The 15746-nt window shown below is 37.7% G+C and overlaps 2 protein-coding genes across 2 annotated transcripts; both read left to right on the forward strand.

Moving 5' to 3' along the window:
* The first annotated feature begins 3797 nt into the window (after nt 1-3797).
* On the forward strand, nt 3798-4667 carry LOC116245608 (uncharacterized). The gene has a single exon (XM_031617067.1). It carries the CDS (start codon nt 3798-3800, stop codon nt 4665-4667), a length of 870 nt encoding a protein of 289 aa, XP_031472927.1.
* Nucleotides 4668-5200: 533 nt separating this feature from the next.
* Nucleotides 5201-8275, forward strand: LOC116245609 (uncharacterized). The gene is given in 1 exon segment (XM_031617068.1): nt 5201-8275. A coding segment is annotated over 1 exon segment (3075 nt).
* The last annotated feature ends 7471 nt before the right edge of the window (nt 8276-15746 follow it).

A 15746-nucleotide genomic window follows, 5' to 3' on the forward strand; every position in this document is an offset into this window, starting at 1 on the left:
ACTCACTTAATTAAATGAAAAATGAGTTATTCGTTTCTCAAAAGAATTCAGAGATAGAAATTGACTCCTTAAAAGGCAATCAACCTCAAAGATCAACAATTGAGCAGCTTTAAAAATAATCAGCCAAGCTAAGCTAAGATTCGAAAAGCAAATCTAAGAGCTCAAGAAAGATATCATAACATTGAGAATCTGCAAAGAATCAAGAATAGTCACTTAAAAAGCTAATGGAATCCATATCTTAGCTAAGTAGAAAAAGATCTCATAGATGAGACAAACTTTAACTGATAAGTAATGCAAAGTAAAGGAGCTATAGTCTCTGAACTCTAGCTTAACACAATCAATAGCATGTTGAATGATGCTAAGGCAAAGCTTACCAACTAACTGACCGCTTTGTAGATCAAAAATAGCTAAATAAATGAATCTTACGAGCAGCTAAAGCAGGATTATAAGAATACAACAAAAGAACGAGAATAAGTTGAAGAAATGGAAGTTATCCATAACTAACAGATTGACCAAAAGAATGAACAAATCTAGTCTTTCATGCTTGAAAATTAAGCACTAAATGCTCAGATATAATCAGTAAGGGTTGAAATATAAAACTACAAGAACATCAATCAATCCTTAATTAGCTAAATTAGCATTAAAAACTAAAATTATAAGGCCATTTCAGAACAAAACGTGTCTCTCCAAGCCGAACTACTTAGCTCAAAGAGGTAATTCGACAACTATGCCATATCCAAGGAAAAATAAATTGCCCAAACAGTCACTAATACTAAGAAAAATTAACGAAAGTGTGAAATAGTGTGAGTAGATACAAGCAAAGATGAATTCTATTAGTAATGAGACATCAGTAGAAAAAGATGAGCTGCTGACTAAAATCACGACTTACCAAGGATAAATTGACCGTCTGAATAGTGAAAGCAGCAACTATGTTAACACTGTTTCCCTCCTAACCCAAGAAAATTACGGTCTGAACCAGCAGCTGAAAGAATATTTCAATGAAGCAAGCAAAAGAATAAAAGATATCACTCCTTGAAGCAAAAGAACTGAAGGCTCAATCTTAGAGATAGGCTTAACGGTCATAATTCTAAGGAATGAGCAAGAACTTGATGACCAGCTGTAGGTGCTGCAGGAAATCGATCAAAGCAACAAGCAAAAGCTTTTTGAACTGAATGAACTGACCAATTAACTCACAAAATCACTTGAGAGCTAAAGTTAGCAGCAACAAAACTCATGGAAACTAATAATACGTTGGAAGGGCTGGTCAACAAGCAAAAATTAAGTATCAAAAAATTAGAAGATGATTTAAATAAACCTGCTCTGACATTGAAGCATTCAAAACGAAATAATCTAAATTGAAAGCAGAGATCCATGAAGCAAACAGCTAATTATAAGGACTTTCTTTGCCAACCAACAACTAACTGCTAAATATGATCAAATAAATCAAAGCTACACCATTATTGATTCACAACTAATCAAGTCAAATGAGGAACTAAAGTCATTAACTGCAATGTATGACGATATGAAAGAAAACAAGGAAATAAATCAACATTCTCAAGACTCAGAATACCTTTTGGCTGATTAAAATCGCAAACAAGCAACGTAGATCATTAACTGTTCAAAAGTGATCAACGAGTTGAAGCTAGAGAACTCTTTGGCAAAGGAAAAAATAAATAAGTTCTAGATTCATCATCAAAACTCAACAGCTAGTTGGAGGAACTTCATCTCATCAAGCAAAAATTCGAGCTACAAGTGAATGAGATGGACAAAATTAGAAACCAAATTGAGTAGGAGAGGTCTTCTAAAGAAAGAATTTATAATGAGCTCTGCAGATAAAAGGAAAGTAGCAACAATCTCAAGATGTTGATTGAGAACAAATCCGCTCAATACATGCAACTTGAGTGTATTATAGTAAAAAGACTCAATTTATAAGAAGTTGGTTGAAAAGATTGCCAAGAACGAAAGCTAAAATAAGAAAACAACCAACTCTGAGCATTATCTGAAGACAATTTAACTCTTGGAGAAGTCGAGAGCAGAGCAATTGAACTCAGACGGCAAAACTAATAACTCAAAAAGTTATGATGACTATGAAGGAAACTATTGAACAAAAAGAATCCTTTGCCAGAGAAGTCTAACAAAAGTCAGAAAGCTATTGCGTATCTATGCATAAAAGAATGGAAGAAATTCAAAACGATTATGTTTAACTTGAAAAGAATCATGAAAAGCTACTTAAAGAAAGGAAGCAAAACTCACATGATAATGAGCAGCTGAGGGAATAAATAAAAAACCTGAAGCTAAATGCAGTCAAAATCGTTCAAAAAAATGAAGATATGTAAAACAAGATCAAAAAAGCTAACATGGATTATATTCAACTTGAAAAATAATACGAATAGATCAAGAGAAACGAATCATAATTCCTAGTAGCAACGATGATAAGACCATCTATATCAACAGGTTGAAAGCTGAAGTAGCTGCACTGAAAACAGAAAAAGTATTGTTGACTGAAACCCTCAATAAGTAACGCTAAGAGAAGACAAAACTCAAGGCTTAGATGAGGTATGGAAAAGATGGAAATACAGATATCACTCTGAAGCTTGAACTAGAAAAGAAGCTGAATGAGAACAAGAATTTGACTGAACTTATCTTTGAGATTATCAGTCAGCTCAAGATTTGCGTGAACGAGCCAAAGGCAAAGCTTGAAGCCATTAGGACAATCATCTTAGGAGCGATAAAGGAGAAGAATATGGAAATTAAAAGCTTGAAGGAAAAGATAAAAGAGTGCGAAACTGAACATTATCGTCAAGTTCCTTCTAAAATTGACTATAGTGTGCATCGTGAAACCAGAGAATTAAAAGCACTCAGCATTTCAAATTCTAACAGGGCCCAAAATGTTGACGAAGCTCTTTACAAATTCGAAAAAGACAAAGATTCCAACGTCCTTAACAATAACTCAAGACAAAAGATGAAGGAATTCTAAAAGTACTATGCTAAGTTCAAATCTCATGATGGAGATAAAGGAAAAGTTGTCTGAATGATCATTAATTATAGTGTTATGCATGATAATCCTAATATCAATATTGGCTGTCATAGCAAACAGATAAAAAATATCTAGTTTAGCAATCACAAGTAATCTTTTAGCTCTTTTTGGGAGTAATAAAGAATGACGCTTGAAGCTGCTCCAACCACAATACCGCATTTGAATAGATGAAAATATATCCCCATAAGCATCCTTTTATCAACATGCCAGCCTAGTTAAAATCGTAATATTAGCTTACTCCGCTTGTCACTGCTGACAGTATAAGAAATAATGCTGATCGCTGAATGTAAAATAAGTTAGACTGAATGTTGTTGACCTTCTCGTATTTCAAGATCCCTAAGGAAATAGGACTAACCTTTCGAGTCAGATACTAATTTATAATTAATTGTACGGCATTATTCAATGAAACTTTTCGTAGCCTTATGAGGAATGTAGCAGCAAACACCCCAAAGGCAATATCGGAAATTGCCTTTTTGATGATAGTATTTGAATCAATAGAGGCCATAAGGAAATATTAATAAAAGATGAAATCAGCTTATACGAATAGAGGTAATATAAATATTAGAATTACAAATACAAAAGAGATTGTAAGCTACAAATCTCCTTAAGAATTAATCATAGTCCATAACCTCTTAACACCTTCAGATGATATCAATAATTTAAATATCATTTATTCATGCGTTCATAACAAAGAAAGGCTGGATAACGTGTAAGAGGACGAGCATTCGCTCTTCTCCTCCTATGCTTCGAGATAGTAGTCATGTTTGCCTATGGATACGCAGCATATTTCCCAAACGTCGCCGCAACTACGCCTCAAACCGACTTCTCAAGTCAGGTGATACTCTACACATTCACGGCGTTACTGGCCATCTTGGGATACGGACTTCTAATTGCCTATTCAGACAACTCTGCAGTGGCAGGATTGATGACCACTCTCATCGTTGTGGCGATTAGCGTACAGTCTGCTCCACTTTTGCTTCAATTTTGGAATAACGTTTTCAATGGATTCGGCCCCAACGCAGAGTTGAGTTTGAACACTGAAAGGATAACCATGGTGCTATGTACTTCTTTACTGACTGCACTAACAAGTCTCGTCGGTAGGTTAGGAAAGATTGAAACTCTAATTGTTGTACTGATCTACAACATCGGCTGGACACTATCATACAAAGTCACTCAGTACCTCCAGCTTAAGAACGCACCCTCAGTTCCAGTGCTCTATGATGATTATGGAACCAACTACGTTTATGTTTTTGCTGGATTTTTCGCGCTCGTTACATCAATTATCCTCAACTGTAGACCCGGAAAGCCATCATCAACAGGCTCAAGACACTCTGCTTTCATTGGCTTAATCGGAACTGGCTTCATTTTTGCTTGCTTCCCTTTTACTGGTATTCTTTATCCAACAGTTAACGCTTTTAGGAATCAAGAAGGACCTCTCAACATCTACTTTGCCCTAACTGCCAGTGTCATCTGCACTTATATCAGCAGCGCAATCTTCGGACAGCAAAAAGTTGGAGTTAGAGAATCTTTGGTTGGAGTTCTTAGCGGTGGAGTTACCATCGGTGTTGTTGCAGGAACTATCAATAACATTGGTGCTTCTATTGCTATTGGAGCTTCTCAGGACTGTTAAGTGGATTTTGGCTAAGAGTTATCCACCCAAGACTTAACCTCACCCGTTCAGTTGACCACCTCGGCATTATTGGACCGATCCTCATCTGCTCGTTCATTGGAGGCCTTGTCCTTTCTCCTGCCATGTACCAAAGCTATAAAGAGCTCGGCACGGTTTCTGCAGGAGTAGGATCTAAGATCCAAGATGCAGATTTGATGAACTATCAGCTAGTCTTTATCGGTATCGCAGCTGGAACTGCTATCGTTGCAGGTCTGCTTGCCGGCCTACTCTCTTTACCATTCAGAAACAGCTAAAATGACTATGAGTTTACTAAACTAGTCAGTTCTGATTTCGGTCTCTATAGAGAAGAGGAAGGAGAGGCATACCAGGAATAGGAACGTCCCCAGCCAAATAACAATGAGACCAACAACGCACTAAGACAAGATCAGCAGCTGTGATATTCCCATCAAATTCCATATTTTTATACACCAAGAGATTTATGGATTGATTTCTTGTTGTCTGGCATCATTCTATTATATATAATACTCTTATAAATGGATCAAAAGAGCTCAACCACTCACGTCGAGAGCACTCCTAAACGTACAAGATGGGATTCTACGCCCATGGTCAGGCATGAGCTCAATGCAGACCCGCGCAGAATAAACGATCGGACACCTGCCAGACCAAATGCCGAACAAACTCCAAGCAGGTTTTCTGAAACACCGCTGAGGAGGGGTGAAGCTCAGACTCCACAACGTTGGGACGACAGAACTCCTATGATTGGTGGTGCAACTCCCAGCTATGCAGGAGCCACCCCAACTCCCAATAACCTCAAAACTCCAGATATCCTCAACCTCACTAGCAAGAAATTGGAGTTGCTGCGATGGGAGAAGGAACTCTAGGAGAGGAACAGACCCTATTCTGAGTAAGAACTTGACATGCTTTTGCCTGGAAATGATGATGGATACGAAATACTGAAGCCGCCAGAGAACTATGCCCCACAAACAAAGGCAGGTCAGGCTCCACTTTCCCAGCAGTATAGGATGCCTGAAGCGGAAGTTGCCTCACAGCCCAACCTGGAGGCAGCCACAGGTGATTTACCACCCATTAAGCCTGAAGAGTATAAGTTTTTTGCACCTCTATTGGAGAATGTAAAGGAGGACTAATTGTCAATCGAGGAGCAAAAGGAGCGCAAAATATTGGCTATGCTACTTAAGATAAAGGATGGAAACCCTCAAATGAGAAAATCTGCCTTGAGACAGATCACAATCAACGCAAGAGAGTTCGGAGCCGGGCCTCTTTTCAACCACATCCTACCACTTCTGATGGCTACTTCAGATCCACAGCAACGCCATTTGCTTGTGAAGGTCATTGACCGCATTCTCTATAAATTGGATGACTTGGTGAGACCCTTTGTGAAGAAGATTTTGGTAGTCATCTTGCCCATGCTTATTGATGAGGACTACTACGCTCGTGTGGAGGGCAGGGAGATCATCAGCAACCTTGCGAAAGCTGCAGGCTTGCCCACCATGATCACAAATATGCGTGCTGATCTCGACCACAAGGACGAGTTTGTCAGAAACACAGCTGCTCGTGCCTTTGCAGTTGTCGCCAGCGCTCTTGGAATCGGTGCTTTATTGCCGTTCTTGAAAGCAGTCTGCTTGAGTAAGAAGAGCTGGTAGGCAAGGTATACTGGAATCAAAATCGTTCAGCAGGTCGCTATTCTTATGGGTTGCTCTATTCTTCCTTATCTTAAACAACTTGTGGAAATCATCAAGCATGGTCTAGATGATGTTCAAAAGAAAGTCAAGTCAATGACTGCTCTTTCGATCGCTGCGTTGGCTGAAGCAGCAGCACCTTACGGAATTGAAGCCTTCAACAGCGTCCTCTAGCCTTTGTGGAAAAGGATTACCTAAGTTCGCGATAAATCGCTTGGAGCTTTCCTAAAGGCAGTTGGTTTCATCTTCCCTCTCATGGAAGCTCGTCATGCTTCTCAATATATCCGAACAATCATGCCTACCCTAATTAGGCAATTCGAATCACCTGACGAGTAGATGCGCAAGATTATCTTGAAAGTCTTGAAGCAGGTGGTAGGATGTTCAGGTGTAGAGGCAACCTACTTGCGTTAACATGTTTTGGAGCCTTATTTCCGTTGCTTCTGGGTGCGCAGAATGGCTTCTGAAAAGAGAAACTACAAGCAACTCATCGAAACCACAGTGGAAATCGCTACTCGGGTGGGTGTGATCTAAATTGTAGAGAAGCTTCACCTTGGTCTGAAAGACTAAAACGAGAGCTATCGTAAAATGGTTATGGAGGGCATCACAAAGATCCTATAGACCGAACACGGCACAGAGATTGGTTATGCTGAGGAAAATTTCAGAAACTAGTTGGTTGATTGTGTTCTTGCTGCTTTCCACGAGCAAACAACTGATGACTCTACCATCTTAGATGGCTTTGGAGCAGTTATCAATGCTTTGGGACTTCGTGCGAAGCCTTACTTTGTTCAAATTGTGGGAACAATCCATTGGAGACTCAACCACAAGAATATTCGAGTTAGACAGCAAGCTGCTGATCTGGTCTCAAAAATTGCCAAATCCATGCGCATTTGTGGAGAGGAAAGTAGGTTGGGTAGATTGGGCCTGAACTTGAACGAATGCCTTCGTGAAGAGTATCCTGAGGTTCTCGGAAGTATCCTCGGAGCACTCAAAAGCATCGTGGTAGAGGTGGGTATGGCGAAGATGACCCCGCCTATCCGCGATCTACTTCCACGTCTCACTCCTATTCTCAAGAATCGTAACGAAAAGGTTCAATAAAACTGTATTGAACTAGTGGGTAGGATTGCAGACAAAGGTGCAGATGAGGTTTCACCTAAGGAATGGATCAGAATCTGCTTCGACTTACTGGAGATGCTCAAGGCTCACAAGAAGAACATTAGGAGAGCCACCATTACCACATTTGGGTATATTGCTCGTGCTATTGGTCCTCAAGACGTTTTAGTCACTCTACTAAACAACTTGAAAGTTCAAGAAAGACAGCTGAGAGTCTGCACAACTGTTGCGATTGCAATCGTTTCAGAATCTTGTGGCCCATTTACTGTTCTGCCTGCTCTTATGAACGAATATCGTGTGCAGGAACTGAATGTGCAAAACGGTGTGCTGAAGAGTTTGGCGTTCATGTTTGAATACATCGGCGAAATGGCAAAAGACTACATTTACGCTGTGACTCCTCTATTGGAGGATGCTCTTACTGATCGTGATCTTGTCCATAGACAAACTGCAGCTGCAGCCATCAAGCACTTAGCTCTAGGAGTGCAAGGCTTTGGCTGTGAGGATGCTTTGATTCACTTGCTGAACTTTATCTGGCCAAACATCTTCGAAACCAGTCCCCATGTGATTAACTCCGTCTTAGAGGCTATCGAAGGCATCCGCTGTAGTGTAGGACCAGGAATCATCCTGATGTACACTCTGCAGGGACTCTGGCATCCAGCACGAAGAGTGAGGCAGATCTTCTGGAGAATCTACAACATGATCTACGTGGGAAGCCAGGACAGCCTTGTACCTTTCCAGCCGGAGCTACGGGACGATAACTTTAACCATTACGGACAGCCAGAACTCATGATGAGTTTATGAACCAATCATCATCATATTTATCTTTTACTCTGCATAATATAGACCCGATAAAATCCTTTTTAAACCTTTTGTGTTATTGTTAATGATTAAAAAGTGGAGGGATATACAAATTTGCTCATTATAATCATACGATATACTAATAAGAGATGAGCCAAAGAATAAAAATAATAGACAATGAAAAGCTCCAGGCCTAAATCATCGGGATTATTCAAAGGTACGTTCCTTGCTATCGATTACTGCACTGACTTATTTTAGAAGGTTCGGAAACTTGATAGAGATTCATTTCAGGAATGGATTAATGATTATTTTCTTGAGATTGGGAAACTTTTTGGCCTTTCAGCTAAGGAACAGTTTATCAAGTAAGCTATGAGCCAATAGAATTTCTCAGGAACAATCAAGAAAAATACACTGAAATAGATATCTGAATAGACCAAACAAGAGTTGCTCAAGCAAATAATAAAGACAAAAACAGAATTTGATCTTCACCTTAGATTTTAAGAAGATGATAAGGGAAAATAAAAGCTAAGTAAATAAAATAATTCAGAAGACAAAGACAAGCATTTAGAAGATGATAAAGACATTAAAAAGAATGAAAAGTATTTTTCGGAATCAGAAATGTAAGAATTGCACGCGCGTATGAAAAGTATGGAGAAATACATTGCCAAAATCTAAAACAATGCGAAGATGTTAAAAGACAGATGAGGAGATAGTATTAGCGGTAAAAGGCAGACTTTATGGAGTAGAGGGATAATAAATAGTACTAACTGAAGAATGAAATAGCAGAGCTTAAAGACTAGCTTGCATTTTAAAGAACAAAAAGGAAAAAGATACAATTAGAGTCCTAAGACAACGAATATAAATGTCGTTAGTTGCGAAGACAAGTAAATAACTATGAAAAATAAATTAGAGGCTCAAAGCAAGGTTACTAGAAGCTGAAGAATCTGAAGAGCATTATATTAAATAACTAGTTTCGAGAGAATTGAAATTGGCAAGAAATGAAAAGAAGATGAAGATGAAGAGATATTACACGAATTATTAAGATTAAGATTAATGATTTTTCTGGTGATTATGAGTATTTATGATTTCAAACAAAAGAAGAAAGTGGTTTGGTTAGATTAGTGTTTATTATAATTTGAATTATGAGTGACCCCTCTAAACTCATCGAGCAATTCTTGAAAAAAATGGGCTTTTAGACACTCTCAAAGCCTTTCGGCTTGAATCCAAGAGAGGTATGCCGAGCCAGAAGGGCGCAGCTTCGCAAATCGCCAACATCCATAAATTAATCATTCCATCTGATGAGGAATCCCAGAATAAATTAAGATAGCATCTACAAAAAGCTGACCCAAAATACTTGAAACGCTTGTAGAAAGGATTAAAAGACTTCCAAGATCTTTGAGCGAAGATAAAGCACAGTCAAGACTTAGGTAGCAAAAGTTTTTTAACAAATTAGTCGAAAAGGAAAGGGAAAAATACGAGCAGTACAAGGAAAACATGGTCTCGTCGATGAACACACCTCAATTTTTAGATGAATCGCGATTTTACGAAAATTAATGGGAGGGCTAAAATGACCCAGGATTCGAAGTTTACGAATTCCCTAAGAGCGATTTTCCGAAAGTGATTAGAGAGATTCAAGCCATGCAACTCTCTAAAAACTATTAAAACATGTACGACGACGAATATTAAGAGCAATAAAGAGGTTCCATATCCCGAAGCCTACTACAATAGTTGGCACCAGATAATTGATACCCGCAGCTACAACTCCTTCGACAAGATGCTAACGAGACTACCGCCGAATGTAGTCTTCGATAGTAAGAGTAAAGCATAATATTACGCCAGAAACTGACATCAACGATCCCTATCCTCTTTAATCGGAAGGAGTCGTCTATGATAGCCACGATCTTAAGGTCATCTTTGATAGAGAAAAAACAGGCTTCGAGGAGGAAAGATAGATGACAATCGTCATAAATGAAGTTTTAGCAGGCAGGTTCCAAATCGTAAGCGTTCTGGGTCAAGCTCAATTCGCAAAAGCCATAGAGGTCAAGGATCTTACTGCCGCTAACCAAAAACAAAGGTACTGTTTGAAGATGATTCACAATAAAAAAGAACTAATGGATCAGGCTTTGGATGAGATTAAATTGCTTAGATTTATTAAGGCGAATTGCAATCCAGACGAAGCTTGCCTAGTCAATATGATTGACTATTTCTACCATCGGGAACATCTAATGATCGTGACTGAAGTCTTGAAGGAGAGCCTTCTTGAGGCTTATTGTTCAAAGCCAGAATATTTCACACTGAGTAAAATTCAATCCATCACCAAGCAAATCTTAACTGCACTTGCCACTTGCATAGGCTTCACATCATTCACTACGACCTGAAGCCAGAAAACATCTTGATGAAGTCCTATACTAACTGTCTTATAAAGGTGATTGATATCGGATCAGGTGCATTCTTTCACGATGATCCCCAACTTTATGTCCAACAAGATGCTACAGGGCACCTGAAGTCATCTTGGGATGTGAGATGACATAAAAGATCGATATATGGAGTCTTGGATGCATAATTGCTGAGCTTTATACTGGAAAATTTTGTTCGAAAGTGATGATGTAGTAGGAATGCTAGCAAGGATTCAAGGACTGAGAGGCCCATGGCCTTCATGGATGATTGAAAAAGGAAAAGAAGTGCATAAGTTCTTTACAAAAGAAATGATTCTGTTCGAAGAGGTCTGCGAAGAAGTTGGAGAATAAGTGGATGGTCATCGTAAAAAGAGAAAAACAGGATTTTGCAGAATATATACACCAAAATGACTAATTTGAAGGCAAGGATAAAGTCAAACAATAAGAACTTTATAGACTTCCTGAGCAAATGTCTCAAAATCGATCCAAGTGCCCGCATGAGTGCGAAATAGGCTCTATCGCATCCATTCATAACAGAACTAATTGCTGATGATTGATGTATTGGTAGGATTATGTAAGCATATAAGATATCATTGGGTAGCATAGATACTGCTTTCTTCTTCTATAATAGTCGACATTTTATATGTAGCTGATTTGGGCATTGGTAGTTCTTTCCAGTTAAAAGTTACTCCAAGGTATTGGGTTTGGATATAAGGAGCTAAAGACACTGTATCTCTGCTTAAATATTTTTTCAATTATCTAGTTTATGCCTTCTCATTGTTCACATAGAGAGAAATTGTATTTTATGCTCGGTTTATTTACACCTTAAGCTTAGTATTCACCTATATGACATCTGCTGCTTTTGTATTGTACTCTTTGGCTATTTTATAGGTGAAGGAATCCTAATAATCAGCTCCTTTGCTTTGGAATTTTTTGATTGTTTCTAATGATTCACAACGCCAATTATGAACTCACATCCATTTTTCGGTTCATATGATGAAATTTAAATCTAAAAGAAGAAGATTCCAAATATGGGGATGTGCTGCCTAAACAGGATTTGAAATTTACTATTATCTTACCCGTTCCTTATATACTAGCTTGATAAGAATTATTTTACTTTTCGCTAACCTTGGTGTAGTATTGATAGATTGGTTTTCCAATATCTTCATTTAGTTTTTCCACACATCATCGATGGTAAGGAATATTTCTTTTGGAGTCTTCATATCCATGAATTTATTTCTAATCGATGAGAGTTCTTTCAATAGATCGTCCTATATAGGGCTTCGCTTACCATGGCTAGTGGTTCTTCTTCGTTCTGTGGGTCATCTTATGTTGGAAACCCATTTTATTAAGGACGTGCTGACAGATTAAAGTTCACATCTTATTAATGTACTGTGCTAGAATTAGCTTACCGTTCTCCTGCATAATTTATAAGTCTTCTATCGCATGCCTGTCGCTTATTTTATCAGTCATACAGCATACATTTGAGCAAATTTCCTGGCCCATGAGCTATACTTAATAAAATTATTATTATTCTAATAATCGTCAAAGGTAAAGGTCTTTTGATTTTTCCAAAAAAGTTAATTCTTGTAATGGGGAATAAATGTATTCAATGCCTATAAATCAATTTTTAATAAATGTAATAAGAAAACATCAAAATCGGCTAGGAAGATTCCGATAATGATGAAGGATTTATCGTCAATCCAGTCGAGATCAAATAGAAAGAGGCCTTTAAGCTTAATACCCAACTCCAGGCAAGACCCAACGATTACCAGGCGCGGTATATTTCAGCTAACCAACTTTTGAGGTATCGATCGAACTATTTTAGAAGATAAGCTCAAGAACTAGTCAACTCATATCCTCATTTCGCGAGATAGGATATAACCAATAATGAATACGTGCCTAAGAAAAAAGTCAAAGAAGGTGTCATGCATCCCGATTAAAGATATTTTAGTAACAAAAACTATCGTCTAGTTTATCAAAGAAATAATAAAAGAATCGAAAAAGACGATGCCTATACGCGTATCTACTTTCTAACTTAGAAAATGATGTAGCTCTTTCCAGTGTTGTCAGTTATTCCTCAGATAATTATTCGCTCATTAAAAATTGGGAAATGAGAGAAGGAAATTAATAACTTGTATTTTAGTCCAGGTTTTAAAGTGGAAATCTTGCATTGGCCTATAAAAGCTTGACATAAACAAATAGCTATATTCTGTTCATGCAAAATGATACAAATTCTAAAGGGTATAATAAATGGTTTTACTTCGCAGTCAAAAATGCAAAGAAAAATGTAACGTATACATTATCCATTGTAAATTTCCGCAAATACTTTGCATTTTTTAAGCAGGGAATGAAGGTGACCAAATTTTCTCAAAAAGACCACAAGCAAACTGGAAATGGATGGAGTAGATGTGGTAAAAATATTCAATTCTATCGATCCCAACTTTCTAACTTGACTAATCCTGATCAAAACCTTTATTACACTCTTAGTTTTGAGATTACCTTCTAGCATGAAAACGATGTGACCTTTTTCTCACTGCTTCCACCATATTCATATAGCAAATTGATTAATTTTCTACAATAGGCAAAATCTTCTTCAAAATAGAGGGAAAATTTTAAGTTTTAAATGAACACTATTGCATATTCTCTTGGGAATACTCAAGTTCCGTATGTTACAATATCATCCAACTAACAGCCGAAAAAGAATATAGTCATTTTGGCAAGGCAGCATCCTGGAGAGGTTTGGTCTTCCTATCTTATAGAGTCTATCATACGCGAATTGATGAGAGATTCAAACGTGGAAAAGGAGTGGCTTCTAAAAAACTACACTTTTCGCATTTTTCCAATGATCAACGTTGATGGAGTTATCTATGGTAATTTTCGATGTGATTTAAGTGGAATGGACTTGAATCGATGCTGGAAATATCCAAATAAGCTAATACACCCTCATCTCCTTGCCATAAAGTAAGAAATACTTCGACTATCTTCCGAAGAGGAGATTGTTTGCTGTATGGATATGCACTCTCATAGTAAAGACTATAACATCTTCGCCTACTGTTGCAAGACTGATGTTGATGGTAGGGTCCTCCCTTATCTTTTTTCAAGAATGACTCCACTTTTTCATTTTCCTTCTTGCACTTTTGGCATATCTAAGTATAAGGAAACAACAGCTAGAGCAACGATTTATGATATTTCAAGGACAAACGATGTCTTAACTATCGAATCATCCTTTTTCGCTTTTAACAGTCCTTTTAAGACAGTCCATCCAAGCATATTTCTCAATTTTGCCAATGCCCTTCTCAAGGCTTTTAAGTATTATTATTCAAAGTCAAAGGAGTATATGGAAGCTGCTGAGGCATTGCCGAAGGCTATGGCTGAAGTTGACGAACAGAGGAGCAAAAATAAGAATCTTTTTGATGAAGAATCAGGCTCTGATTCTGAACCTGAGTGTGACTAAATTGCCATGACAGAGAAAATTGGAAAAATTCTACCTAAATGCCCAGTAGTAGAGGTCGCTTTTGGAATAATCAAAGATGATAAGGAAAAAGAAGAAGCAAAACCAAAATAGCTTTCACCAATAAAAAAGTCTTTAAAAAGCCACAAGTGAAAAGACCAAAATAGTCAAGACTATTTGAGAGAAGTACGATATAAATGTAGCCTGTACGAAAAGATGATGGAAAAATCCCCATGATAGCAGGGAGATCACAGATGATCGGCCAGAACCCGCTTCCTTTAGAAAAGTTGAAGAGATCTGAAAGAAGCAAAAAAGAAGAGAAAAAAGATTCAACAGCTCAATAGTCTCAACTGGTGCTTCATCTTGGAAACGATAGGAGAAATTAATCATTATAGCTTCCTATAGCTCGAACAAGCATGCAAAAAAACTTTCTTACAACTGGGTTTAGATAGACGATTAGAGATAAAGGAGTTGTTCGTTATGAGCTTCATTATAAGTATTAGAAGCGATAGTAAGAAGAATTTCCCTACTTTGTGTTCTTTCAGATCGGAAAAAAGAAGTTCATTTGGAGAAGCTAAGAAGAATCCATCCAACTCCATCTCAAGAGAAAGAGCAATCGTTTGTTACCAGCCAACATTGGTGGTGAATAAAAAATTAGACACAATGTAAAGGTTGAGAGAAAGGCAAAAGAACTCTAGCGATTTAGTAGCATCGATCTGGAAGAAGAATGTAACAGTCGATAATTAGCTTCCTTTAAGAAGCATTTTCTATGGTGGGCTTTGATTTTTAATATCACTTTAAAAGGAAATATTAATAGCAAATAAACACATAATCGATATATATCTATCCATTTTTGCAAGTTTTCCATCATGATTAGACATATCTGCTAGTCTTGCTGCAGTTTAAAAGTTTTTCCATGATTGAAAGAATTTTAGCTTAAACATATATGAAGAATGAATTCAATATGAATTTCTAAATCAAACCCTTGCCATTTGTTGCAGCGTATTCCTTTCGAATTCCTCAAAGGCTAGTTTTACAGCATAGTTATATTATGGCTCAACTTTTATTTCTTTTTTACTTTTTCTTTCACTGTATAGGGAACCTTGATATCGCGGTATCGAGTCTACTACTAATAGACTGTTTTCTTCACCCCAAGACTTTACCTAGATCGCCCTTCCACTTCTGTCTCGGGACCATTTCTTTGTATGCCTACTTTTCCATTCTAAATTATATCTTGTCCTGTTAGAACTACTGTTCTATAGTCCTAACTTGCTCCTTTTGAATTTGCAATGCCCGAGTCTTTATCTTTTCCTGCTTGTCTCGAATGGACTGGAGCTGGACTGGCTCACACCGATCAATAATCTTCTCGAGCATGGGGAATTGATCTTGGCTGATGTCCTGCTCTTTTTTGTATTTCCATGGGGTGGAAAAAGGGAGATAATGGTCAGCAGGGATTTTGAAAGTATTCATTACATTGCGGATGTGGTTTTACCTCTCAGTGATCATTTCCGGAATCTTGATCGAATCCGTCTTTGTTCCCAAGATTATGACTGACTTGGAAGGAAGATAGCCAAAGATATTAGTAATTTGCAACAGATTTTTCGAGAGCTGTTCAGCATCTCCC

This window comes from Nymphaea colorata, unplaced genomic scaffold, assembly GCF_008831285.2.
Source record: "Nymphaea colorata isolate Beijing-Zhang1983 unplaced genomic scaffold, ASM883128v2 scaffold0770, whole genome shotgun sequence".
NCBI classification, from domain to species: Eukaryota; Viridiplantae; Streptophyta; class Magnoliopsida; order Nymphaeales; family Nymphaeaceae; genus Nymphaea; species Nymphaea colorata.